This window comes from Chlorocebus sabaeus, chromosome 17 (genome assembly GCF_047675955.1).
Source record: "Chlorocebus sabaeus isolate Y175 chromosome 17, mChlSab1.0.hap1, whole genome shotgun sequence".
Taxonomy (NCBI): domain Eukaryota; kingdom Metazoa; phylum Chordata; class Mammalia; order Primates; family Cercopithecidae; genus Chlorocebus; species Chlorocebus sabaeus.
In genome coordinates this window covers 59475404-59500871 of record NC_132920.1, presented here as the reverse complement: position 1 = coordinate 59500871, position 25468 = coordinate 59475404, and the positions used below count along the sequence as shown (strand labels likewise).

General features: G+C 36.0%; 1 protein-coding gene across 21 annotated transcripts in view; it reads left to right on the top strand.

Moving 5' to 3' along the window:
• DST (dystonin) overlaps window positions 1–25468 on the top strand; it is a 486601-nt gene that overhangs the window by 405978 nt on the left and 55155 nt on the right. For all 21 annotated transcript variants that reach the window (XM_073006092.1, XM_073006096.1, XM_073006083.1 and 18 more), the window contains 11 exons: window positions 1904–2065; window positions 3554–3724; window positions 6338–6504; window positions 7863–8022; window positions 8224–8550; window positions 9074–9158; window positions 10260–10501; window positions 11434–11640; window positions 20414–20533; window positions 20728–20835; window positions 22294–22512. In XM_073006092.1, the coding sequence (XP_072862193.1) occupies window positions 1904–2065; window positions 3554–3724; window positions 6338–6504; window positions 7863–8022; window positions 8224–8550; window positions 9074–9158; window positions 10260–10501; window positions 11434–11640; window positions 20414–20533; window positions 20728–20835; window positions 22294–22512 (1968 nt within the window). The remainder of the gene's footprint in view (window positions 1–1903; window positions 2066–3553; window positions 3725–6337; window positions 6505–7862; window positions 8023–8223; window positions 8551–9073; window positions 9159–10259; window positions 10502–11433; window positions 11641–20413; window positions 20534–20727; window positions 20836–22293; window positions 22513–25468) is intronic.

Below are 25468 nucleotides of genomic sequence, written 5' to 3'. Positions count from 1 at the left end.
TATGGAGACTTCCTAAGTTTTTCCTCAATGATTTGGGTGAATCTTATAATTTATTTGATTACGTGTAATTGATTTTTAAATATTTATTATTGTTATATGCAAACTGCCAGTATGGAAATTGTCTATATGTATATTCTGTGGAAAAGGCAGTTTGAGTTTTTAGCTATGAGGAGATTTTAGAGAAAATGATCATTAATTTGTTTGCTGTTCTCTAATTTACTCATATATACAGTAACACAGGAGTATCCTGTATGCTAGGCCTTAGACCAGAGTCTGGAGGATTTGTCTCCTGCAGTCTCAACATCTTTCAAAGTTATTTTTCATACTGTGTCTGTAATTTTTTTTAAGTGCTATTTTAATATGTGCCTTTATTCTGTTTCTATGTATTATGATTAACTGTCCAATCATTGGTATACTTATATAGTGCCCTTCAGGATAATGACTCAGAATCTCAAACTGTGTTTTACCTTAATATCTATGTGAAACTTTCCTTCCTTAGTTCCAATAATTTATTTTCCTCATGGCATCCTCCAAGCCCTATATTAAAAACATATTATCTATGAAAGAGTTGGCCCATACCTGTAATCTCAGCACTTTGCAAGGCTGAGGTAAGGAGGTTGCTTGAGCCTAGGAGTTTGAAACCAGCCTGGACCACATAATGGGACCCTGTCTCTACCAAAAAAAAATTATTTTAATTAGCTGGGCATGGTGACATGCACCTGTGGTCCTAGCTGCTGGGGAGGCTAAGGTAGGAGGATGGCTTGAGCCTGGGAGATAGAGGTTGTAGTGAGCTGTGATTGTGCCACTGCCTTCCAGCATGGGTGACAGAGTGAGGCCCTGTCTCAAAAAAATAATAATAATATTGATGTATCTACTCCCAGTATTATCTGTTAAGGGGTTGATGTCATCCACCTAAGATAGAAATATAAATTTCTATACTGATATTAATTTGGCAAATAAATATTGGGTACATACTACATGGTAGGTACCTTGGTAGGCCCAGGTCATAGAACCACTGTAAGGAAAACAGAAATTTCTACTTTCATGGCACTTGTATTTTAATCTAGCACATTAAATCCTTTGCCAGTCACAGGCAACTGGGGAACCACAAGTTGGATGGGATAGACAATAAGAGAGAGATTGCTAGGAAACGACTGTCAGTGCAGGTATGGGTGACAGTGACCACAGAGTATCCAGAGTTGCTGTGCTAGTGAGGTGTGTGATCAGATCCATGGGGTGAGGTCATTGCATTTCTTAAGAGTCCATTGGCAACTTTGTAGACATTGAGGAGGCTATTTGTGTAGGGATCCATACTATTGCAGCACATGCCTATGTATTTTTCATTTTCCTATCTCTATATTTTGGCCCTCCTGCCAAGCCATGTTTTGGCCACTTGGCTCACCTCATCCTGTCCCTGATTTTCCATTTCCAATATGTGTCTCAAGCTTCAGTTGCCAGCTAGCAGCAGCCATTCTTAGGAGAGCCTATTAGGATTGCCTTACCCATGAAGGCTCATTTTTTACTTATTTTATGTTTTTGCTCTTTAGCATTTTCTGTAAATCTTTTTCTACAGTTAAACTGGGAAAATAGAAACAGTCTCATCCTATGATAAGTAATAAAGAGAGGAGACATGTACTGTCTTCTTGGTTTTATAAGTAACTTAAGTGTACTCAGAACATCATTCTTTAGTATTCTCAAATGCTTTTGATGTGCTATTAATTTATATTTAGTTTCTTTCTTTTCTTCAGAAGGTAGCTATGACCTATGGCTAGACAATAAAAATTACCTTTACCTCTGTAATAATTGATAGTTTCCACAACCTGATGCCTAAAGAAATGCTTATTATATATTTGGTGGTTGATAAGTAATGTAACTCATATAATTATGACTCTTTTAACTGCAGGTATTCCAGAAAGAAGAGATTGAACCCTTGCAAGGTAAACAGCAAGATGTAAACTGGTTAGGTCAAGGCCTTATTCAGAGTGCTGCCAAAAGCACTAGCACTCAGGGCTTGGAGCATGACCTGGATGATGTCAATGCACGGTGGAAGACTCTCAATAAAAAGGTAATTTTCTCACCCCCTTCATTGCTATTTTTGCTGATTATTATTCATGAGCATTTGTTGTGACCATGAATCATATTTATGGTAACCAAACTTTTCTAAATATGTCTATTGTCTTATATTACTGTAAACTGGGTGACTCAAACTCAGATGCCTACTGGAGCTAGGTAGGGAATCTAAATGAAAGGAAACAAACTGGGTAACACAGACCTCTCCCTGCTGTTATCTCGCCTTTAATCAAGACATGATCACAGATAGAACAGTACAGGTATGATGGGCACATGCATCTGTAAGGGTACAGGTCACTACTTAGTTCCAGAAGATCATTGACATGTAGGGACGTAGGCCCACTCTTGCCAGATATTCTGTTTACTTTCAAAATAACCTGGAAATCTCACTTTCTATGTGACACCTTCCTATTTTCAAATATCAGCAACTAATTTCACACTGTGCAAACAAAGCTATATCTTTATGTCATTCCTGGACTAAGTCCTGCCACCCTTACTATAGACCATCAACCCCCAATTACTTGTAAGATGTAGATCCAACCTTTTTCTAAATTCCCATGAGAGAAAACACTAGAAATAATGCTCTGATATCTTAGGGAGATAACACTGACCATACGACGGCAGGCAGCTCTTATGCGACATAAATTATCAGAAAATTATTATGGGATGGCAGTGCATATCTGGTTGTTGCAGTGGTGGTTATTCTTGTTGTTTTCTTTCCATTGAAATCTTAAGCAGGTGCCAGGTCTTGAAACTATATCATTCACTCTTTAAAGTCTGATACATATAGTAGTGCACCTTAAACACAGTTGGAATGCTGTGTCAGGTGTAAATATAATCCATAGCACTTACAATATCTTGCCAGCTACTTTATTCAGTCCAAAAGGAAAATATCTGTGAGACAAGCAATAAGATATCTCTATGTAGGACACAGAGACTCCATTTACTAGAAGACAAAGGGCCTGGTTGGTTGAAAAAAGACTCCAGAGCTTGGAGCTAGCAGAACTTAATTGGATACTTTTGTTATTCTTGCCTACCAAAATACAATTCTGATTCTCTCTGCTATAATAGTTCCATTTATTCTTAGTCTTTTAAAAATCGTTATCTCTGATATGAATCAGAAGGAAATAAAATGCGATATTGATAAAAATGACTAATGTGTTGTTTCTTACGATAACTCTAAAATATTGGAATCATTCATTGCTAATCATAAACGTATTAGTCAATTCAAAAATCTCCAAGAGTGAGTGCTTTCCATTGACTGTTTGTGATGGGAACCTTATTTTCATGCCTGCTTGCTTAAAGTTTGTCTCCTTTTCACTTGTATTCTGCCTGCTATCGATACTTTGGGTAAATTTTAAGTGAAAAGGAAAAGAAAATTTGCGAACATGTGGGAAAATAAGCATGTAAAGTAGTGATCTGTGCTCAGATTGCATTATTTTGTGAAACAAATAAATAAGTGGAAACAATTGGCACTTTGCAGGTGGCTCAGCGAGCAGCCCAGCTGCAGGAGGCCTTGCTGCACTGTGGGAGATTCCAGGATGCCCTGGAGTCCCTGCTTAGCTGGATGGTGGACACTGAGGAGCTTGTGGCCAATCAGAAGCCCCCATCGGCCGAGTTCAAAGTGGTAAAAGCCCAGATACAAGAACAAAAGGTAAGTTAGTCATGCTTTTGTGTTGTGTTTCATATTAAATCTTAATAACAAGAGAAAAAATACTTCTTGTGACTCTTTTAATTAATGGGATAACCTAGTTAACCCGTTATTGCTACTGTAGACATTATTTTGTTAGTCATTCAGCAAATATTTATTGAACATCTACCATGGGCCAGGCCTTGTTCCAGATGCTGGGAATATATCCCTGAATAAAAAAGATGAAAATTTCTCATTGAGTTCGAAACCAAGTGGGAAGGGTGTGGCAGGATTGAGAGACAATAAGTAAAGTAAATAAATGAATGGTGATAAGTTAGCAAGTGATGAATAAAGCAGAGATGTGGGAGAGGCATCAGGAAGTAATAGAGCAAAGATGAGGGACCCACAGCGCTTGAATGGAGGGAGGGCGTGTGTGTAATTTTAAATAGGGTCATCAAGGAAGGCCTCACTGACAAGATGGCATTTGTATGGAAATATCATTGTTCCCTTACATATTAGGTTGATCCCTATGAAATTGTCTTTTTATATATTAAATATTGACAGTTTCTTTTGGTTCAACCTATTACTAAAGAGACAAATATTTGATTCATATATGCTGAGGAATGTGCCATTGTGTCTTTTGACACTACTAAAATGGGGCCAATTTGGGAAAATAGGGTCTTCAGAGGGATGATATATACCTGAGAGTGACCACATGATGGTTGTTGTGCCCCTGATGGCAATGGTCAGGTATGAAGCATTTAATACTACTTTGAGTAGTAATCAGCCAGCCATGACTTGAAATGACATGTGGGAAGGATCCTAGAGCATGGCGTCCTGGTAAGGTTGCTCCCCTCTGGAACTTTTAAAAGAAGTAGGTGGATTATGTTAATTACTTTAATTTAAAACTTAAAGACATTTTTAAAAATTTTACATTTTTTAGAAATTTATAAAAAAGATACATTTAAATTTCTCTTTCTGTGCCTGGCTTATTTCATTTGGCATGGCTAATAATAATGTACTGTATATTTCAAAGTTGCTAAAAGAATAGATTTTAAAGGTCCTTACAAAAAAAAGATGAGTAGGTGAGGTGATGGATATGTCAATCAGATTGATTTAATCATTCCACAGTGTATACATATATCAAAGCATTGAATTGCACCCTGTAAATTCAATTATTATTCATCAATTAAAAATGGAAAAAACAAAAATTCCACATTTACCCTCAATTTCTTTTTTGTATTTAAGACTTACTGCTTACTTTAATTTCTACATTTAATACTGTCTCCCTAAAAGTTTTTGAAAACTTCAGCATATTGGGAAACTATACCAATTAGAAATAGGTTTAGAGGTAAGGATTAAGGAAACATAACTGGAAACACATTGCATTTGTGTGATTTTTGCATAATACAATGTCTACCATTCACAATTTAAAGTTAACTCCCAGAGTCATGATGCTTAGCCGACAAAACCTATTAATTGATTTTGCTTTTTTAACTGCTAGAAGCTTTGTTATTAAAATGTATCAAAGTAATTAGTTCTCCTTGCTGCCAGAGCACCTGTTGTACTTTGATTATATCATGACTTTAGTATATAAAAACCTGTGCCAACACAGTTTGTATGTCTTACCGTCTCACCCTTCTCTTTAAACAAGTTCCTCTTACCTTCTGCCTTGGTGGTCTTGATCTCAAAATACTCTTTTCGCTTTTTACTTCTGGGTAACTGTCCAATCTTTAATCCTTAATTATCAGTCAGGATCATTAAGGAAGCAGCGAAGCATACTGTTTTGTACACTTAGGCCTTCCTCATTGCTGGCAGCACAGTGCCTGTGCACAGCAGTTGCTCATGAGCTATTTGTTTGATTAGATTAGAGCAAGGTAAAAGGCTTCTTATAGCAAACATTTCATTTCAGGTACTTTGAAATGTTTACTTAGAATCAAATTTAATTTTGTTTCTGGTGCTAAATCCTGAAATATTAGTCTTATTTAGCCAGCTTTGGAGATTTCTGACATCTTCTGGCCTCTCTTCCTGTTGGCAATGATGTGTAAAAGCTGTTTCAATTTGCAGCCTCACACAGATTTTAGGAGCCAGTCCCACCTGGTAAAAGGAGCCAAGAGTCTCTCGTTTCGTTTTAGCCTTGTTAACTTGTGAACTTGGGCTGAGTCTTAACTTCCTTGTCTATAATGGATTGTTTAACGTGGGAAAGGGTTTTGAAAACAGTAATGATTTATAGGAACCTTTTGTATCTTGACAGGGCAGATAGTTGTTGAATGTTTAAGGCATTCTTATTTCATTACAAAAATGGAGATTTTGCACTTTTTTCATGATTCATTGGAGTTATCCTAAACGACACCTTCTACCGTAATATTCTATATTAAAAAATTAATAATGAGTTTAGTGGCCTTACCAATATTAGTTTTGTCTACTATGAGAAGCCCCTGCCACAGTGTCTGACCCAACAGTAATAAATCATTAGACAAATGAGTTACCTTTAAAATCCCACTTTTTAACATCCTTTCATATGTGCATACATACAAAATACATTTTCGTCATATTTCAGAGATACTTAGAATACATTTTACTTTATATTCATATAATTATTCCCTTGCTTTTTTATATTTAATGTTTTGTCTCAAGCTTCTTCAAAGGTTGTTGGATGACCGCAAATCTACGGTGGAGGTAATCAAACGAGAAGGAGAAAAAATTGCTACAACAGCAGAGCCTGCAGATAAAGTGAAAATTTTGAAACAGCTCAGTCTCTTGGATAGTAGATGGGAGGCACTGCTTAATAAAGCTGAAACAAGGTAACTTATATACTTCCAGTTCTTTTGAAAGAGTAGCAGTGGCCTCTGTCTACAAAACTGACATTTTGTATTTCGGTAATACTTTTCTTCAAATCATGATTTTCCTATGTTTATCATGTATGTGAATAGAGAGAACAAAGATTGTAGTGCCTCTTTCCTCATTCCTCTAATGGTAATGGCTTGTCACCGCTATGTCCCAACTTTTTAAGAAAAGCATTTCCCTTGGGGGTGATTAATTCATTTGTTTATTACATAGTTACTTCCTGCTTACCATGCATCAGGCACAGAATAGTTATTTCCACTGATTTTAGATGATTGAATATTTTAATTTAGTAAAAAAGGTCACAGATAGTGATAATCAAGAGGTAATTATGAATATAGTAATTTTATTCATTTTTTAGGATCAAATGTATCAACTGAAAGTTTTTAAAAATATGTGTGTATTTTGATGTTATAGAAAGTATATTTAATAACTCGTGCCAATTTTCTATAATTCCCTTCTTCCTCATAGAAAGCTAATTTTTCAAAACATGTAATTCCCTGAAAATTAAACATGATAAGAAGTTGAGGCAACAGTACCTCTTGATCCCAGCAGAAATTATGTACAAAAGATTTGATACTGAATCAGGTACTCCATATACAGACCAGAACAATAGCTTGCCCTAGATAAATACTGAGGGCCGTGGAAACAGGTTTTGGCTTTAGTCCTCTGCAACCGAGGAAACGTGTTTCCAAAGGTATTTTAAAATACCAGTAAAAGTCCAATGAATAGTTCTCCTCTGTTCATGATATTTTAATCCGTAAAATATTAATATTGGTTTTGGGAAGTAAACCTAACACTGCGCTTTTATAAAATAGGAATCACTATTAATTCCACTAAGCATTGGAGGAAGAAGCTATGTATGCTCTTTAAAATTTGAAACCAGTTTTGACCATTTGATTAAAAGCAATCTCAGTAACTGTTGCTCCAATTGAAATTAATATATAAAGCACTTAAAATGGGGCCTAGCACAGAATATGTGTTCAATAAATTTTACCTATTGTCATTACTATTGCTGCTGTTATTATTATAACATTGCTCTCATTATTATAACTGTAATTATTGGAAGTAGTTACAAAAGATTACTTTAGACTTTCATGAGATTCACGAACTTGAGGATGATCTGTTGTTCAACTTTAATTTTTTTTAACAGAGGAATTGTTTTAATATGTTCTTTAAATGTTAAGAGATTTAAATTTTAACCTAAGATAGTTTCTACAGAAAATGTTTAGAATAGATTGTAGGAGCATGACTGAAGATTTTTGTTGAATATTTCACACATTCTTCATCACTAAATGACCTTTCGGCACATTTGTAGGAATCGTCAGTTGGAAGGTATCTCGGTGGTAGCACAACAATTTCATGAAACCTTAGAACCACTGAACGAGTGGCTTACAACCATAGAAAAGAGGCTGGTGAATTGTGAACCCATAGGAACCCAAGCATCTAAACTTGAGGAACAAATTTCACAGCACAAAGTAAGATATAAATCACACATTAGAGAGGTTCAGTTATTATTGTGCGGTTTTGTGACATAAATTTGAGTTATGTACTATTGTTTTGTTTAATTGCAAACTAAATCCATTTCACATGTCATGCTTTAGTTTTATTTATGTTTTCATTTTTATTTGTCCATTCTTTTTTTCTTCTTCTTCTTTATTGTTTTAAACTTTGTTTAGGCCGTAGAAGATGACATCATCAATCACAATAAACATTTACACCAGGCTGTTAGCATTGGCCAGTCCTTAAAGGTTTTGAGCTCCAGGGAGGATAAAGATATGGTGCAGAGTAAATTAGACTTCTCTCAAGTGTGGTACATTGAGATTCAAGAGAAAAGTCACAGCAGGTCTGAGCTCCTCCAGCAGGCCTTATGTAATGCTAAGATTTTTGGGGAAGATGAAGTTGAACTGATGAACTGGCTGAATGAAGTGCATGACAAACTGAGCAAGCTCTCAGTCCAGGATTACAGCACTGAGGGGCTATGGAAGCAGCAGTCTGAACTTCGGGTATTTTGATTTATTTTATTTTATTTTATCTTATTTTTTCATTTCAATTGTCATTTCTTAGTCCTTATTTCTGTGTCATTTTATGTTTATGATGATTTTGATGAATCACTGTACTCAAAAAAGACTGTTTATACAGATTACTTTTAATGAAGTCATTTTAAAGAAAAGAGTGGCTCTATCCAATTAGCTGGATATTTCACTTTTCATTTTGCTATTTTATTGTTGTATACAAAAATGTATATTAACCAGTACTTCAGTACGTCCACAAAGCCCATTTTCATAGGGCCCTAGGTATTTTCTGAAAAGGCATATGCTGTGAATTATGGTAGACGAACATGGGACATGGGGCCCGGTGGTGAAAAGAAGAGGTCTAAACATGGGAACAATAAGAACATTTGAAAATGGGAGATACTGACTGAAATATGTCTCTGTGAAATCTAATTAAAGTTCTCTGAGATTAACTAATGTTAATGCTAACTTAAATGTTTTTCCCCCCACATAAAAATGGTACCTGTGTTTTTAGGTTCTGCAAGAGGACATCTTACTCAGGAAACAAAATGTAGATCAGGCTTTACTAAATGGTTTAGAACTACTTAAACAAACCACAGGTGAGATATCTTTCAAATCAAATCATCATGTGGTCAGCATTTATATTGTTTTCAAAATATTTTAGGGATGGGAGAAAACCAAAACACTTTATAGTTTTTGGTCCAGTCCAAGACTTTCATTCTGGAGAATACTTTGAAGACCAATCAAGGGGGTGGTTAGGATATGATCTCACTTTTTTCTCATGATCTCATTTGAGTTCTTGATGGAAGTTGTGTGTATTACTCATAACATAAAGCACTTTGGCACGGGAGCTCATCAGAGAAGCCCAGGACAGAGTCACATTACTTTTCCACTTGTGAAAGGCAGATGAACACGTAGGTTGTAGACAATTTCTTTTTAAGATAGATTGCATTGCAGTGACACACAGTATGGCTATGTGCATAGCTATACACAGGCTTCATTTCTTCATGTCTGAATCACTAAGAAAACTGATACATAGTTTAGTATCTAGATGAGATTTTTAGGACAACTCAGGGAAACTAGTTTTAGTGATTCCTTTGGCCATAGGAATTTCACTATACCTATATCCAGTTCAGCAATATGTATATGTTGGGGGCAAGTACCATTTATTATGTATTGAAGAAATTAAATGTAGAATCAAGAGCCTTGAGCTAGACATCTGAAGCTCAGGACACAATTTTTCTGTGTGTCAAAAAATGAGGTAGAGGCAAATAAAGATCTGTTGGAATAGTGCAGATGAGTAATGATGAGTAAGAGCAGAGAGGCTAAGTATCTTGCCCAAAGTAACCCAGCTTTTAAGCCATGCATGAAGTCAGTATTTGAACTCAAGCAGTTTTTAACCCCTCTTCTTTGAAAACAAAGTCTCATACAGATAGACACAAAAGTACTGCTTTCCACATGACTAAAGACACTTAGCCTTTTCCAGTTTCTACATTTGTATTTTCAGAGTGATTTAGATTTGCCCGAAGTCTTGGGAAAGATTAACATTTAGAAAAGGGCCTCTCTTGAGTAGGATTATCTTTAGAAAAATGTCTCCTTTTGTTCTCTAGAAAATTTCATCAGTATTCCATAATATCTGAAGAAACCCTCCCCCTGCCTTTTTTTCTTTCATAAGAAATAACGTGACTTTGAAATTTTAGGTGATGAAGTTTTAATAATTCAAGATAAATTGGAAGCCATTAAAGCAAGGTACAAAGACATTACTAAATTGAGCACTGATGTAGCCAAGACTCTGGAACAGGCACTGCAGCTTGCAAGGCGGCTGCACTCCACACACGAAGAGCTGTGTACCTGGCTGGACAAAGTGGAGGTGGAACTACTTTCATATGAAACTCAGGTTCTGAAAGGAGAAGCAGCAAGTCAAGCACAAGTGAGACAAAAAGTAAGCTCTCTTTTCTGCATTTTGGATTAGTCTTTTATCTTTTAGGGAGTCTTATTCACACAAAAATAAAATTATATTTGTCTTATGTCATTACATATGCTGAAGGATGCCTTGGTGGGTGGAGACCCAATAGAAATTGGCAGCAGATCAACTGTTTAAACTTTTAGGAGCCCAGATGAAAAGTTGAAATGAAAACAGTATATTATAATTGTTTCAAGAGTCTTATATTTGGGAGTATAGTTGATTACCCAAGGGAAGAATGATGAAAACAGAAAAAAAAGGAAAATGATCATTGTTTCGGAGATACACATAATTTGGTTAGAATATCAATATTTCTATAAGATAACATGGGGTGGGTTTTCTAATTGTATCACAGAAGTAGTATAGTGCATGGTAATCATTCCTCTTTTCCAAGATATCAGCCTCTGTTTTTATCATCCTTGAAGTATAATCACATGTGGGTGAAAGAGAGTTGGCGAGGTCAGGCTCACTGAGCCTGTAATGAGTCTACTGTCATGATTTAAAGCCAGTTTGTCCTCATTTTGAGGGTCACTTAATTCTGGCTTGGAATATCCTGTTCATTTTACTTTTCTGTTACCTGATTACTTAGAAGTTCTCAGAAAGCAAAGAATAATACATGTTAACTTGCTTGTTTTTGCTTCTGAAATTTTAAATATTTATATTAAATTTCAAAGATAAAATCTTGCCATGTCGACAAATGAATTGTTCTTTCAACTTCTCAGGAAACATTTTTCTTTTTGCAAAATAGCTTTAAATAAAAAAGGTTTATTTAACTTAACTGAAACTAAGGGAGGGGAGAGTGGGGCAAACCATCTCGTTATTCGCCTGCAAAGGACTTGAGCTCCAAGAACAGTTAAAGAAAAAGTCTGTTGAAGCTCTTAAGTGTTACTTACTTATTTGTATGTTTTCAGGAACTGAAAAAGGAAGCTAAGAACAACAAAGCCTTACTGGACTCCCTTAATGAAGTGAGCAGTGCTTTGCTGGAACTGGTACCATGGAGGGCAAGAGAAGGACTTGAGAAAATGGTAGCTGAGGACAATGAGCGCTACCGATTAGTGAGCGACACCATCACTCAGAAGGTGGAGGAGATCGATGCTGCCATTCTGCGATCACAGCAGGTAGGGAAAAATGGTTTGTTGTCTAGGCAATAAATTTTCTCCAGCTGTTCCCAGAGCCTTTACCTGAACAAAGATGCCTGTTAATACTATTTCCATTCATTTGCTGCGCTTCCAAAATGAAAGGGTGGATTTGAAAAGAAGTTGACTGGGCTCCTTCGACGTCTGAGCACCAGGGCAAGGCTAATCGGTACATTGTTAACAGCCATCTGCCTCATTGTTTCACAGATTTATCCTTACCAAGTCAGACACTTGGAAGATCAGCCCAGCTTTCCAAACAAAATGCTTTTGTCTACACATATGCATATTGCTGCTATTAATTTTTATGTATTGACTAAGTCTAATCTGTATGTGAGTAAATACTATGAATTGTTATGTAAGGATATATTAACTGTTCATTTACAGAAAGCTGGGGCAAAGAGAAAATTTTCTTTTTAAAAAGGAAGCGGTTTTGTTGGTAATGTGAAGTTTTTTTCTGAAGATGACAGAAGGGGGAAAAGATGATAGGTTCCGATTTGTCTGTAACTCCTGCAGAATGTATACTCCCAGAGTTTTATAGGCATTCAGCCCTTAGCCACAGGTCCCTGGGAAGACTATGGGCAATGAGTGGGGTCCTGGAAATAGAAGTTTATAATACATGTGTTGATTAACTTTAGTTGAAATTTCTGAGAATATTTACATTAAGTCATCAGATTTACTACAAAGTTTATGTGTGGGGGTAGTATGATATTGCAGTGTACTTTAGAGCAGAGTTTGTGATGGTGTACGACTAAGCTTTCACTAGTGTGAGCCAAAAGCAAGAAGCATAAATCAAGCAGATTCTGTGGGAGCATCCAAAATTAATTTTCTAATGTTGCCATAGAAATGGAATTTATAGTTAGTTCTAAAGCATAATGTTCCACTCCTCATTTTGGTGCTGTGCTGTAGGATCACAACAACTGATGAAATACAGTGATAGCAAAAACCCTGCCTAAGAAATTTTTGTGAAGGAGGGCATTCATGCTCGAGGAATGTATTTGTGTGACTCTTTTTAAACAGAGGAGTTTGTATGCCCCATTATTATAGGAAAATGAGGGTGTTTATTTGTGAAGTTTATTCAACTATTGAAAAATATGTTTTTTTCACTGAAATGTATTTGAATGTTTCAGAACTGGCATCTTCTCTAAATAGCAAGAAAATTATTCTGTACTCTTGGGAGTAAGATTTTCTTGAGAAGTTGACTATGCTTGGCTGGTTCAGTAAAGTGAGACAGTAATAAGGGCACGGTCACAGATTGAGTTTTCATTGGTTAGTAATCTCTGATATGTGTCAAGGTCACTAACTGTGGCCAGGTTCTTCAAGGTTTTGCATATGTTTTCCAAAGGTGTGGGGGCAAGTAAGTCAGCGTAAGTCTTCCGGAATCCAAAATATATATCCTTTAGGAAAATAATGATTTTTTTTTCTGATAAAATCAGTCCTTATTTAAAATTTCAAGATTTTCTCAAAGAATACAGAAAAATTCATGAAAGAAAGCATATGTAAGCAATTTGGTCTGTATCCTTCCAGTCTTCCTCTTGAGAGAGAAGAATTTATGTAGTAAAATCCTTTTGCAAGAGAAAGTCAATGTATGTAGTAAAAATCTTACTACCAATAGATTACACATCTTAATGCCATTAATATCTTCTGGTTGTTCATGTGTGTATTTTTATCTTCATTTCTTTGAAATACCTGCAAGTCTTTCCAATGAAAATACCTCCAATTAGGCTACATAGACACACAGATGTTCAGAGCTGGGAGGAACATGCACAGCCTGCATGGGAGTGAAGTGACTTGCCTGTGGTCTCACGAGCAGTAAGTGGCAGAGTAGCAACTAAAATTTAATCCATATTTCATTCTCCCTCACTGCTGTGCCTCCTCATAAATTATATATAGAGAAAAACCCTCGAGGGTGGTAAACCATTTTTTTCTAGACTTCTTCAATAATCTGAAGGTTCCATTATTACAACAAAGTAGAGGTATATAATGAGAATATTTCCAGCTATAAAGACTGTGGAGGATGAGAATGCAACACTAAAAGGATCATAAAACATTACTGTGTAGGGAAACCCCTAGGAATAGAGTAGTAGGTGGAACAGAGTAGTAGGTATCTGTCTTCCTGGTGTGGCAGAGATTTCATACTTAAAAGATGAGTTTCTAAACTCATAATTTCAAGTTCATAAAGGAGCTAATATATCACCAAAATATTTTATAAGGTTGCCTACTTATAGATGTTTGGAATTAGGACCAGAGTAGAGTTTAATAAAAAATGTTTGTTTTCTGTTTTACCCAATAACAATACATCCATGAAATATAAAAAGGAGTGATGAAAAAAATGTATCTTTAGACCTGAATATTAGCCACATATTTTGGACTATCTGTTTTACATTGTTTAAACAAATTACCATTCTGAGTCTCTTCTCCATATGAAATATGGACACGGTATGACCTGAGCTCATCTTTTTAGACACACATTTAGTCATATGCAATTTATTTTATTAACAGTGACTCTTGCCCCAGACCCCTGCCCCCAGCCTACCAACACCCACACGTGATGGGGTAAGGACATGTGCCTTGAATAATACTTCACAATTTTAAAATTGATAGATTTAATGATTTGTCCCAGTTAAATCAGGGAGAGTTAAATTAGATTTTAAATGACTAGGTGTTCTGTTTTCTGAGCAGAAATATCTCTTAAGATTCTTCATATTTTTTCCCAGTTTTAAGGTTGCATGTATACAGATATACCTCCTTTATGCCAACCTGCTTTTTGGAATTTAACAAAAGCATAAACAGTTTGTCAGCTGTGAAGCCACAATCACAGAATGTATTGACTTCAAATATCAGCGTGGAAGATGTCAAGAAAAACATGGAAAAGACTTAAAAGTTTGAAGGGAGAACAGAAGGGAACATAACAGATGTCTTCTAATTAGCATATACTTTGTAACCACCACGTATAAATTTAGGTTTTTAAAAAGTTTTGATTTGACAGGATTAGATTTTCTTGTTAATCCTATATCACAATAACAGTTTTGAAAAGATATGCTATTGAACCTTCATAATATAGGTGTGAAGGTCCTATTTGTTATTATCTGAGAAATAATTGAAAAGCCTCAGTAATGGGTGAATGAGTAAGAACTTGTACATTTGCTGATACCACCCACCAAGCTCCCAAGTCTCACTCTAGATTTGCAGGCATTGATATTCTGAAAAAGGCATTATTTTTTAAAGTAATTGGGTCTATTCATTACTTTTAGGAAGAATCTGAATGGGACAAGGCAGGTTAGTAAATAACGATGTTGAGCTAAACTGCCTCCCTTTTACAATACATGCCATTATCTGAGTTATAAACTACGTATTTCTGCATTTTAAACCTACACAGAGTAGCATACCTTTGTTGCTTTCTTTCTACAAGCTTTGTGGAAATGGGGAAAGGCACTTTTGCTTGAAAAATGTACAGACTTGGGTTCCGAATTCAGACTACCTTGATTCTTTAAGCCTTGGAGCAATTCATCATCCTTTGCTTCTTATAATGTACAGTTGTCAGTAGTTGCTAAAATATGTATATCTCACCGGGTTTGGGAATCCCAAGCATTCTTCAGCAGTTCTAATTGCTTGACTTACGTAAGTGGGCCCCATAATAACCCTGTTAGAAAGGCCCTTGGATTGGTGATTTGGGTGCAGTTAATGCAAACAACTCATTGGGTCATTAGGAATCAGCCTGGAGAAAAATACCACCTGTTTATTTCTTTTAAAGGACCAGAAGGAAACATCTCCTACGGAAATGAGATTTGTTTAGACCCTCCAGGTGTTGTGGATGGGAAAATATGGGCTGTGTTATAAATAATGAGAAGCAATGTGGGAGGAAATGCTAATCAAAAGAAAGTGATAAGATCCCCAGTCAGGGGAAGGGAGTAAAAAGGATGTCCTTGAGGTTAAGGTTTGCTTATCACTTTGCCTTAAACCTCTTTTAAAACCTTAAACCTCTATTAAAACATATTATGTATTGACCGTTGTGGTATTTGACAGTCCAGAAGTCAGACCACCTTCGTTAGAATCTCAGACTCAGCATTTACCTCTACCTGAGTAACCTTTGGTAAGTTAGTTAACTTCCCTTTACCTCATTTTTCTAAGCTGGAAATGGAGTTAGTTAATGGTAATACTCACATGATACAGCTGTCAGGATTAAAGGAGGTATTGCATGTTAAGCACTTCGAACAATGTGCTCAGTAGGATGTTGGCTGTTACTGTTTTAGAGAGTGTTTTTCAGGCATATTTAGACGTAGCTACTTAAAATGTCTTGCAGTAACTTTTAGAAAATTCCTGAAATGCTAATTCAACTATAAATAGAAGTTACAGTAGCTAGAGTTGGTGGTTCGACTCCTCTGATGCTATTAAAGTATTTCCCCAAATGCAGTTATGGATGCCAAGATTATCAACATTTTATGTTAAGTCAAATTTTGCTACTCATATGAGTAGTAAACAAATTTACTAAAATTTGGCCTAGTATATTTCTTTCCATGTTGCTTACATGTAAAATGAGCCATTTTTATGGTCTGTTAGAAATGCACGTTAACTAGTCATTTGAGTGAGTCATAGGCCTAAAATGCCTTGCCTTACTATAAATTACTTAATGTAGATCCTGTAGCTACTCCCTTTGTTGCTTAACAATATTTGATAATTTAATTTAAAAATTTTCTCAAATGACAGATGAGAAATATCTGCTTGAAGTCTTTTTTTTTTTTCTTAGCAGAGTGAATGTTTGACTTGATCAAAGAAACATTGTTTGGATTTCAGCTTTCCTCTTTTGGCACCTTAGATGGTATCACCGTACTGTTTATTGCTGGAAAGTTTTTTGTATCTTTTTTTTAAATACGGGAGACATAGTGTTAAACTAATATTAATATTTCACAGCGTGACTTTCTTTATGAGGGCACTCATTTAAATACTGTCTGGCTGAACACAAACGGGTGGGGTGTCACTTTATGTTTTTTTCAGGAACCAGTACAAGAAAAAAATTCATAACTGTTAAGTTTTATTCAGATACCTTGCAGTATTTGCACTCAGGTAGAAAGGCCTGGACTGTTTTTCTCTGTTTTATATTCTTTAAGTGAATCACATAATCAATTTTTACCTATAGCTTTATTGTATATGCCTTGAAAAGTAAGAATCCACATAGAAGACTCTTTCACTTGTTTTTCATGGGGATTCTTTCTCCACATCTGAAGCTGCTGAATTAGTTGATGAAACCGTTTTCTTTTGTTTTCATATTGATCAATAATTGCTAATGAATAACTCCATTTAAAATTAAATAACATCACAGAAACTGTTGAACCAGATTAAGATAGATTATTTTAAATGGTTTCTTGGTTTCCTTATAATTACAGAAAGTCTACCTATAAGCTTGACAATGTTAAATTTTCAATATCAAAAAATAAATTATACCCCACGTTGATGAAGTTACAGCAAAACACTGCTTGTGGGAGTGTCCATTAGCACATTCTACCTGAAGGGCAATTGGGCAGTATATATCGAAGAGAGAAAACACAAATAGGAACTTATAGGTGAGAGGTTACTCACAGAGTTGTTTTTCTTTTTAAAAATTTTTTTAATTTAATATATTTTCTTTTAATTTTTATGAGTACATAATAGATGTATATATTTATGAGGTACATAAGTTATTTTGATACAGGCATACAATGTCTTATTAAAATTAAACTTGTTTTAAGTTCATTGTAAATGCACCTGCAGCTGTAGGAAACAATACAGAGAGATCCCATTGTATCCTTTACCCAGTTTTCCCCAGTGGCAACATCTTTATAGTAAAATATCACAGGCAGGATATTGACATTGATACAGTCAAGATACAGAATATTTCCCTCACCACAAGAATCCTTCATGCTGCTCTGTGAGCCATACCCATTCCATCACATCCTATCCTCCCTGACTTCTGTCAAACACAAAGCTTTTCTCCATTTCTATAATGTTACCATTTCAAGAATGTTCAAGTATTTTTTCAGTCACAACCTCTTTCTCCTCTCCTTCTGGGACTCTGATAACATGAATATTAGGACTTTCATTGTAGTTCCACAGGTTCCTGCAGTTCTAATTATTTTTTAAGTTATTTTCTATTATTCAGTGTGGGTAATTTCAATTTCTATTTCTAAGTGGTAATTTATTTTCCTTCACTGATTCTTTCTTCTGTCCCCTTCATTGAGCTCATCCACTGAGATTTTTATTTCAGTTGTTTTTCAGTGCTACATTTTCATTTGGTTCTTCTTTATACTGTATATTCTTTTTCTTTGCTGAGATGTTCTATGTTGTTGATGAAGCCTTCTAGTGTTTCATTTGTTTCAACTATGAACATTCATAAGTACTAATTGAAGCATTTTTATCATGGTTGCTTTAAAATCATTGTCAGATAATTCTAACATGTCTGCCATCTGGGTATTGGCATTTATTTGATTACCTTCTTTAATTCAGTTTGAGATTTTCCTGGCTCTTATATGACGTTATGAGTGTTAGAGCTTAAGCTTTCTGTTTTAGCTGCCTTCCTCTGTTACCACTCTGGGAGAAGCAGCTGGAGGTTCTACTAGGTGAAGGTAGAAGTCTAGGTTCCCAGTTCAACCTCTGTTGATACCTAGGAGATGGCTCATCATTTCTGCTGGGTGGGAGTGGGAGTTCTAGCTCCCTATGTGGTCTCTACTGGTACCACAGTGCGGGTGGCTGTGATGGTGACACACTGAGTGGTGGTGAGATCCTGACTCTTCACTAGGCCTTCTCTGACATCACCCCAGAGCAGAGGAGGGAGGGGCAGTTCATTACTGCTTAGTGGGGGTGGAAACCCAGCCTCCCCACATGGTCTCAACTGATACGATGGTCTGGGCCTTGTTTTTGGGCAGAAGGGACGAAACTTCTGGCTCCCTACTTGGCATTCTCTAACATCTCCCAGCAGGAGTGTTGAGGACCTTGTCATGGCATTACAAGGGTAGAAGTGTAGGCCCCCCATTTGTCCTTTCTTGGCATGAGTGTGAATGGAGCAACCATTTTTTCTGTAGTGTTTGGTTGGAATAGAGTGTTTATTGTTTAAAAGTTGTCTGTTTTGCTGCACTACTCCTTTCCTGGTCCTTTGGCTAGAGAGAGCAGGCTTGTTTTGGGACTTTGTACCCATTAGTGTTGTGTGGTTGCCAGTTTCTCCAGTAGTTAGTCTTAGATACATGAGGCAAAAAGAAAATCCCAGAGAACTCACCACTGTGTTCTTCCTGGTAGCCCAAGGTCCATGGTAGTTCTGTCCTCTTCTCTCCACTTGGCGGAATCTTCTTATATATGTTTTATATATAATGCCTAGGATTTTTAGGTTTACTTATCATGAGGAACAGAGAACAGCTAATGTACTCCATTTTCCCATGAGTTGGCATAGTGTTGCAGAGAGTTTTAAAAGTGTGAATTTAAAAAAATCTAGTTTTTTATCTCCACCCATCTTTCTCCCCAACTACTTGTTTTCCCACCTCATCTGGATTTCCAGATTCCTTTGAAAAGTTAGAAGATCTGGCAGTACTGGACTTGAATAGCCAAAATGTTCATTCCTCATTAATTCTTCCAACTGAGGTCATTTTAGTGATCATTTATTTTCGGTACTGCGGTGTCACAGGTCCATTTTATCCATTTATGGTAACTGCTTGGCCCTGGAAGGCACTAGGGTTTATCCGATGGAAGACATTGAAAATGTTCATGCTCTTTGACTTGATAGTCACTTTTAGGAATCTACACTAAGGAACTAATTAGAAATGCCAACAGAAATTTATGTACAAGTATCTTCATTATAGGGTTGTTTGTATAATAACGAAAATGCAGAAAACTTAATGAAAATCCAGGTATGCTAGAATATAATGGTATTATTTGAAAATCACATTTAAAGGAGTATGACCTGGGAAATGTTCATAGTAAATGAAAAAGCAGGATATAAAGTTGTTTATACAGTGTCATCCCAGACATTTTTACAAATCTTTCTCTCTTGATTTGTGGAAGAAAATTCACTACAGTACCAGTAGTGTTAATTCTAGGTTTTAATTTTCTTCTATATGTTTTTCTCTGCTTTATGAATTTGTACTGTACTTATAAATTACTGTTATAGATTACTGTTATGATCAGGAAAATAACATTTCTTAAAATATTTAAGAATGCTCTTAAAAATGTTTTCTGCCATTATTAAATGAGATGCTTAAAAATTATACATGAATCATTTAGGGGTATACTCTGCATATCTAGAGATGTATATTTACACATATTTATAAACATAATAGTATAATAAATAAATGGGAATATTCTATTCTTTTTGCTAGGAACCATGTACTTTGATAGCAGAATGTTAGGTGCATGTCATAGGAGTTGAAGTGATGGGTGAAATGATGAAAAGATGGTACCTGGCTGTTGGCTTTCATAGCTGTTACATTTGGACAGTACTCCTAAGGTGCAAATTATTAAGACTGCCTGAAAAGAAGGCAACAGTGCTAGCTGTCCTAAAATCATTAATACAGTGCTATAAATCCAACATGTTTTAAAAGCTTGTGTTTAATTACTCTGTGGAAAGTTCTCTTTTCTTTAAAATTTAGTCATTATCATGTATTATTTTAGGATGCCATGAGGAGACAAGCTCAGATTTTCCACTTGTGTAATAAGGATATTTCAAAGAACGGTAGATAGGTATTTTCTGGCACCAGGAACAGGAACGTGCTGACCTAATTATTTATCTTTTGTTTAGTTTGACCAAGCAGCTGATGCTGAGTTATCCTGGATTACTGAGACAGAGAAAAAATTGATGTCTCTGGGTGACATCAGGCTTGAGCAAGACCAGACTTCTGCTCAGCTTCAAGTTCAAAAGGTGAAGAAATACATTTCCAATTGCCATATAAATTATTTGCTGGTGTGCTCCAAGTCTATAAAATGTGCTTGTATGATTTACTTTTTAGGACCCCTCTAGTGTAACGTGGTATTTTTTAACTACTCGCCTAATTGTTTTCATTTTAGTCATACAATTTCTTGTTTTATTTTTGTCTTTATTTTGGTAAATCACAGACATTCACCATGGAGATTTTGAGACACAAGGATGTTATTGATGAACTTGTTAAATCTGGGCATAAAATCATGACCTCATGCAGTGAAGAGGAAAAGCAATCAATGAAGGTATAATCTTGTCTGTGGACGGGTAGTGGGACTCTTGAAAAAACAGCAGGTGTTGAGCTTTCAGTCCTAGAAAAACACTTTTCCGTTATCCACAGCTGCCATTTAAGCAGCAAAAATAATTAGTTTAAATAAGGCATTTTTCAAGTTTATAGAATAACAGTAAAAGGAATATTTCTTAAGAGAGTCACTATGAGGACAATCTTTTTGAATAGGCACAAAAGCTATTAAGGTTTGATACCTTGGTTAACTGGCACGCATTAAGCATTCAGTTAATGTTAGCTGTATTATTGCCATTATTATCAGTATAAATTATTGTTTTTATATGTATCAACTATTGTTTATATGCTTCAGAGACATTTGGGCCTCTTAATAAAAACCAAAATATGTGGCTCTCTCTCATGCTGAAATCCATTTTATATAAAGTTACAGTAAACTATTAGGGAAAATATGAGCTGAGTAATTAAGGAAGCATTCAGTTTGTGTAGTTTTAATTATCCTTTAAATTGGCAGAAAACCAGCCACAAATAAAAATGTTCAATTCATATTCAAACATCTAAGCAGCCTAAAGAAATTGATGTATATTCATGCTTCTGGTAGGAAAGATATCCCATGGCAAAAAAATATAGGAATCTCTATGCCTAAAATCACATTTTAAAGAATATGCATTGCTTTTAAGGTAGACCATACACAAAATAATAGAATGCACAGTGTAATGATATGCACTCTTATATTTATTTATACTCTACAATAGCAATTTTCTTGTTTATAATTGAATCTTTATTATTTTTGTAAAGACTCTGATGTGAAAAATACAGATTGTCATGAAATAGTTTCTTTGTTATTCAGTGGTTTTTTGGGTTATGATTGTGCTTTATCTTCTGCTATTAGTTTTTGCTATAATTTATCCCATAATCTAGATCACTGTGACTACCCCATTAAATCAGTGTATAGCACAATGGCACAATGTTCTGTCTTGATTCCTCTCTTTCAATGTCTCTTTCTCTTTCTCTACACACACATATGTATATACACACACACACACATATGTGTGTATATATAGATATACACACACATATATGTGTATATGTCAAAAATTAACTTTGTTAACTAAAAATTTTTACAATTTCATTTGCAAAAGGTAGTCTTTATTTTTTTTTCTGCAAAATAAATGTTGCCAGAATCATATGAGACTTGTATTCTAATCTTGAAGCCATTATAAGAATGACTGGAGAATTTTGCTTATTGTTTTTGGAAATCTCAGTGTCTTATTCATAAAAACTTGAGGCACTTTAATTTAAAGTGACCATTAAAATCTGAATAGCTTTTACTGATGTATTCATTTAACATACATTTGTCGAATGCCCACTCTGTCCAGGTGTAGTGTGCTGGACAGAGCACTCTGGAGTGTGTGTGCTTGTTGGCCTGACCAGTAAAACATTTCATCCTTTTATTTTCTAGAAAAAACTGGACAAAGTACTGAAGAACTATGATACCATCTGCCAGATTAATTCAGAAAGGTATCTGCAGCTGGAACGGGCACAGTCCCTGGTTAACCAATTCTGGGAAACATATGAAGAACTTTGGCCGTGGCTGACAGAAACACAATCAATCATCTCTCAGCTTCCCGCCCCAGCCCTTGAATATGAAACTCTAAGGCAGCAGCAGGAAGAACATCGGGTAAGCCTGGTGTGAAAGAGAATATTGTATTCCCCGTTAAAAGAGAATCATGATTTTTATGGTGGTTTTTAGTGCTGTTGAACATTTACATGATTAAGGCATTTTAGAATATTGTGTTCTGGTCTGCGTAATTTGCTTACCTCATAATTGCTTCTTATATAGGGTTATAGTGAGACGACTCGTGGATAGACTTGTTGTATATGTCATTAATTACATCACAACTTGTATAAAATATGCGGTATAAATCATCTAGATAGAAAAAAATTCCCATTTAAAAATGTTATAGAAATAAGCTTTTGAAGTGCTTTCAATTTACACACATTGAATTGTTTTAAATTTATACATTTAGAATGTAAATGCAGAGTGGAAATATATGAGAGAACGATTATACAGACAAAGCCATTGAGCTTGGAGAAAATGTGTAATATAATGAATGTGTCAAAATAGCAATATTGTGAAAGCTGTGAAAAGGAAAAATGCTGAAGTGTAAAGACAGATTATTTTGTTTACCTTTTGTACATGGAATTCCTTTGAAGTTCTTGTTCCTGTAACTGTAAATGGGTAAAGTAGGAGGAGCACATTTACAATGACAGTTACGTCACATTTTTAACATATATAAAATGGCACATGAAGCCCTCTTTTCAGCAGTCACTTAATTGTTAACATGGCTTAAAATTTTGTAAGAGTTTATGTGAGAGCGCATTCGAGACTGTCAGAAAGAAAACTAGATTTCTTGCTATTTATGGACTTGTGAACCTAGTTGCTCTTCCAGATCTGTACAGAGTGTACTCTGAGACTAACCGTGGTGTGCATGTATGTGTGTATATGCATGAGTGTGTGTGTGTGTACACTTGTGCCCAAGAGAGAAGGAGGGAGAGAGAAAGGGAGAGAGAGAAAGGAAGGGAAAAGCTCAGTTCAGGGTTTATTACATCATTGTTTGGAATATGTGACATACTTGTTAATCTTGTTTGTTTACCTTTTTAATGAATTGTCATTGAAGACTATACTGGAGTATTTATTTAAAAGAGAGTTTTAGAGACCACACTTTAACTTTCTTTAATATAGAATGGGAATCTTATGGAGTTTTATCTAAGTGATTCAGCAGGACAAAGACAAGTATGTAGAATTCAATTTTTGTATAAAGGTTTATTTGTGGCAGAAGTCTGGTGTCTACTCACTGAATTATTTTAAATAAAAAGTGTTTCATGGATTTCTATGCTGAGGTGATTTGAATAGCCACGTTTTTAGCATAGCATCAAATAGTATGGAAAGGCTCGTTATTGAGCTGAAATTTTAAAAATTGAGTTTTTTGCCTTTTTGCATAATCTTTAAGCTCTCAAAACAAATTTGTGATTGTCTATATAAAGGGAGGTAGAAAGCTTTGTAGCCACATTTTCAAATTGTTTAAACTAAAAGCTTTGGTGTTTCAGAATATTTGTAGCCTCCTAGGATGGCATTTCTTCTCCAGCTCTACAGCATCCTCTCCATGTATTTTGGGGGGAAATCTAGTTCATTCTAGCCAGGAATGAAAAATGGCTCCAAGGGCCATGTTACCACATGATAGATATCTGAAAGTCACACTGGATAGCTCCAGCATGACTGGACTCCTATGACAGCATGTTGCCAAGAATCATTTTGTCACATAAGGCAAAAGGCATCTCCTTTTGCGCCCTTTTCTGATGCATGCACATACCTGAGTAGATGGCCAGTAGGTGTTCTCTTGCCTGTCATGGAACAGTTTAAGAATGGTTTAAAAGGCCGGCCTGTAATCCCAGCACTTTGGGAGGCCGAGACGGGCGGATCACGAGGTCAGGAGATCGAGACCGTCCTGGCCAACACGGTGAAACCCTGTCTCTACTAAAAACACAAAAAATTAGCCGGGTGTGGTGGCTGGCGCCTGTAGTCCCAGATACTCAGGAAGCTGAGACAGGAGAATGGCGTGAACCTGGGAGGCCGAGTTTGCAGTAGCTGAGATCGCGCCGCTGCACTTCAGCCTGGGTGACAGAGAGAGACACCGTCTCAAAAGAAAAAAAAAAAAAAACAGTTTTAAAAAGGCTCCTCAGCCAGGCGCAGTGGCTCACACCTATAGTCCCTGCACTTTGGGAGGCCGAGGCGGGTGGATCACTTGAGGTTGGGAGTTCGAGACCAGCCTGACCAACATGGAGAAACCCCGTCTCTACTAAAAATACAAAATTAGCTGGATGTGGTGGCTCATGCCTGTAATCCCAGCACTTTGGGAGGCCGAGGCAAGTGGATCACCTGAGGTCAGGAATTCGAGACCAGCCTGACCAACATGGAGAAACCCCATCTCTACTAAAAATACAAAATTAGCCAGGTGTGGTGGCTCATGCCTATAATCCCAGCTACTTGGGATGCTGAGGCAGGAGAATCACTTGAACCCTGGAGGCGGAGGTTGTGGTGAGCCAAAATTGCACCACGGCACTCCAGTGTGGACAAGAAGAGTGAAACTGTCTTAAAAAAAAAAAAGAAAAGCAAAAAAACGACTCCTGTCACTACTTGCCAAGCCAAGTTGCCTTATAGTGGTGCTATACAGGTGAGATCTACCTAAACTCAAAGGAACTCAAGAAATATTTGAGAGTCTCTTGATAACTCTTGAGTGAAAGCTTGTTTTCCAAGCATTCATGAAAGAACATTGACAGGAGAACATATGTAACGTCTTCAGTTTTCCTTTTCCATGAGATTATCTATAGCTGATATACCATCACCACCTCCATTCGGTAAAGTAGCATGAAGATATCTAATTATGCAAAATAAAAAATAAGAAAACCTTGGCCTGAGACACCCAGAAGCTAGATTGCAAATATGCCCTCCCACATTCTTATGTGCAACATGCTACATTAGACTCTTCCTTCTTTTTAAATCACATTCATCTTTATTTAGCCCTTTCCAAAACTATTTTGGGGCAGTCTTCTGAAAACCTTCAAAGTATTTTATT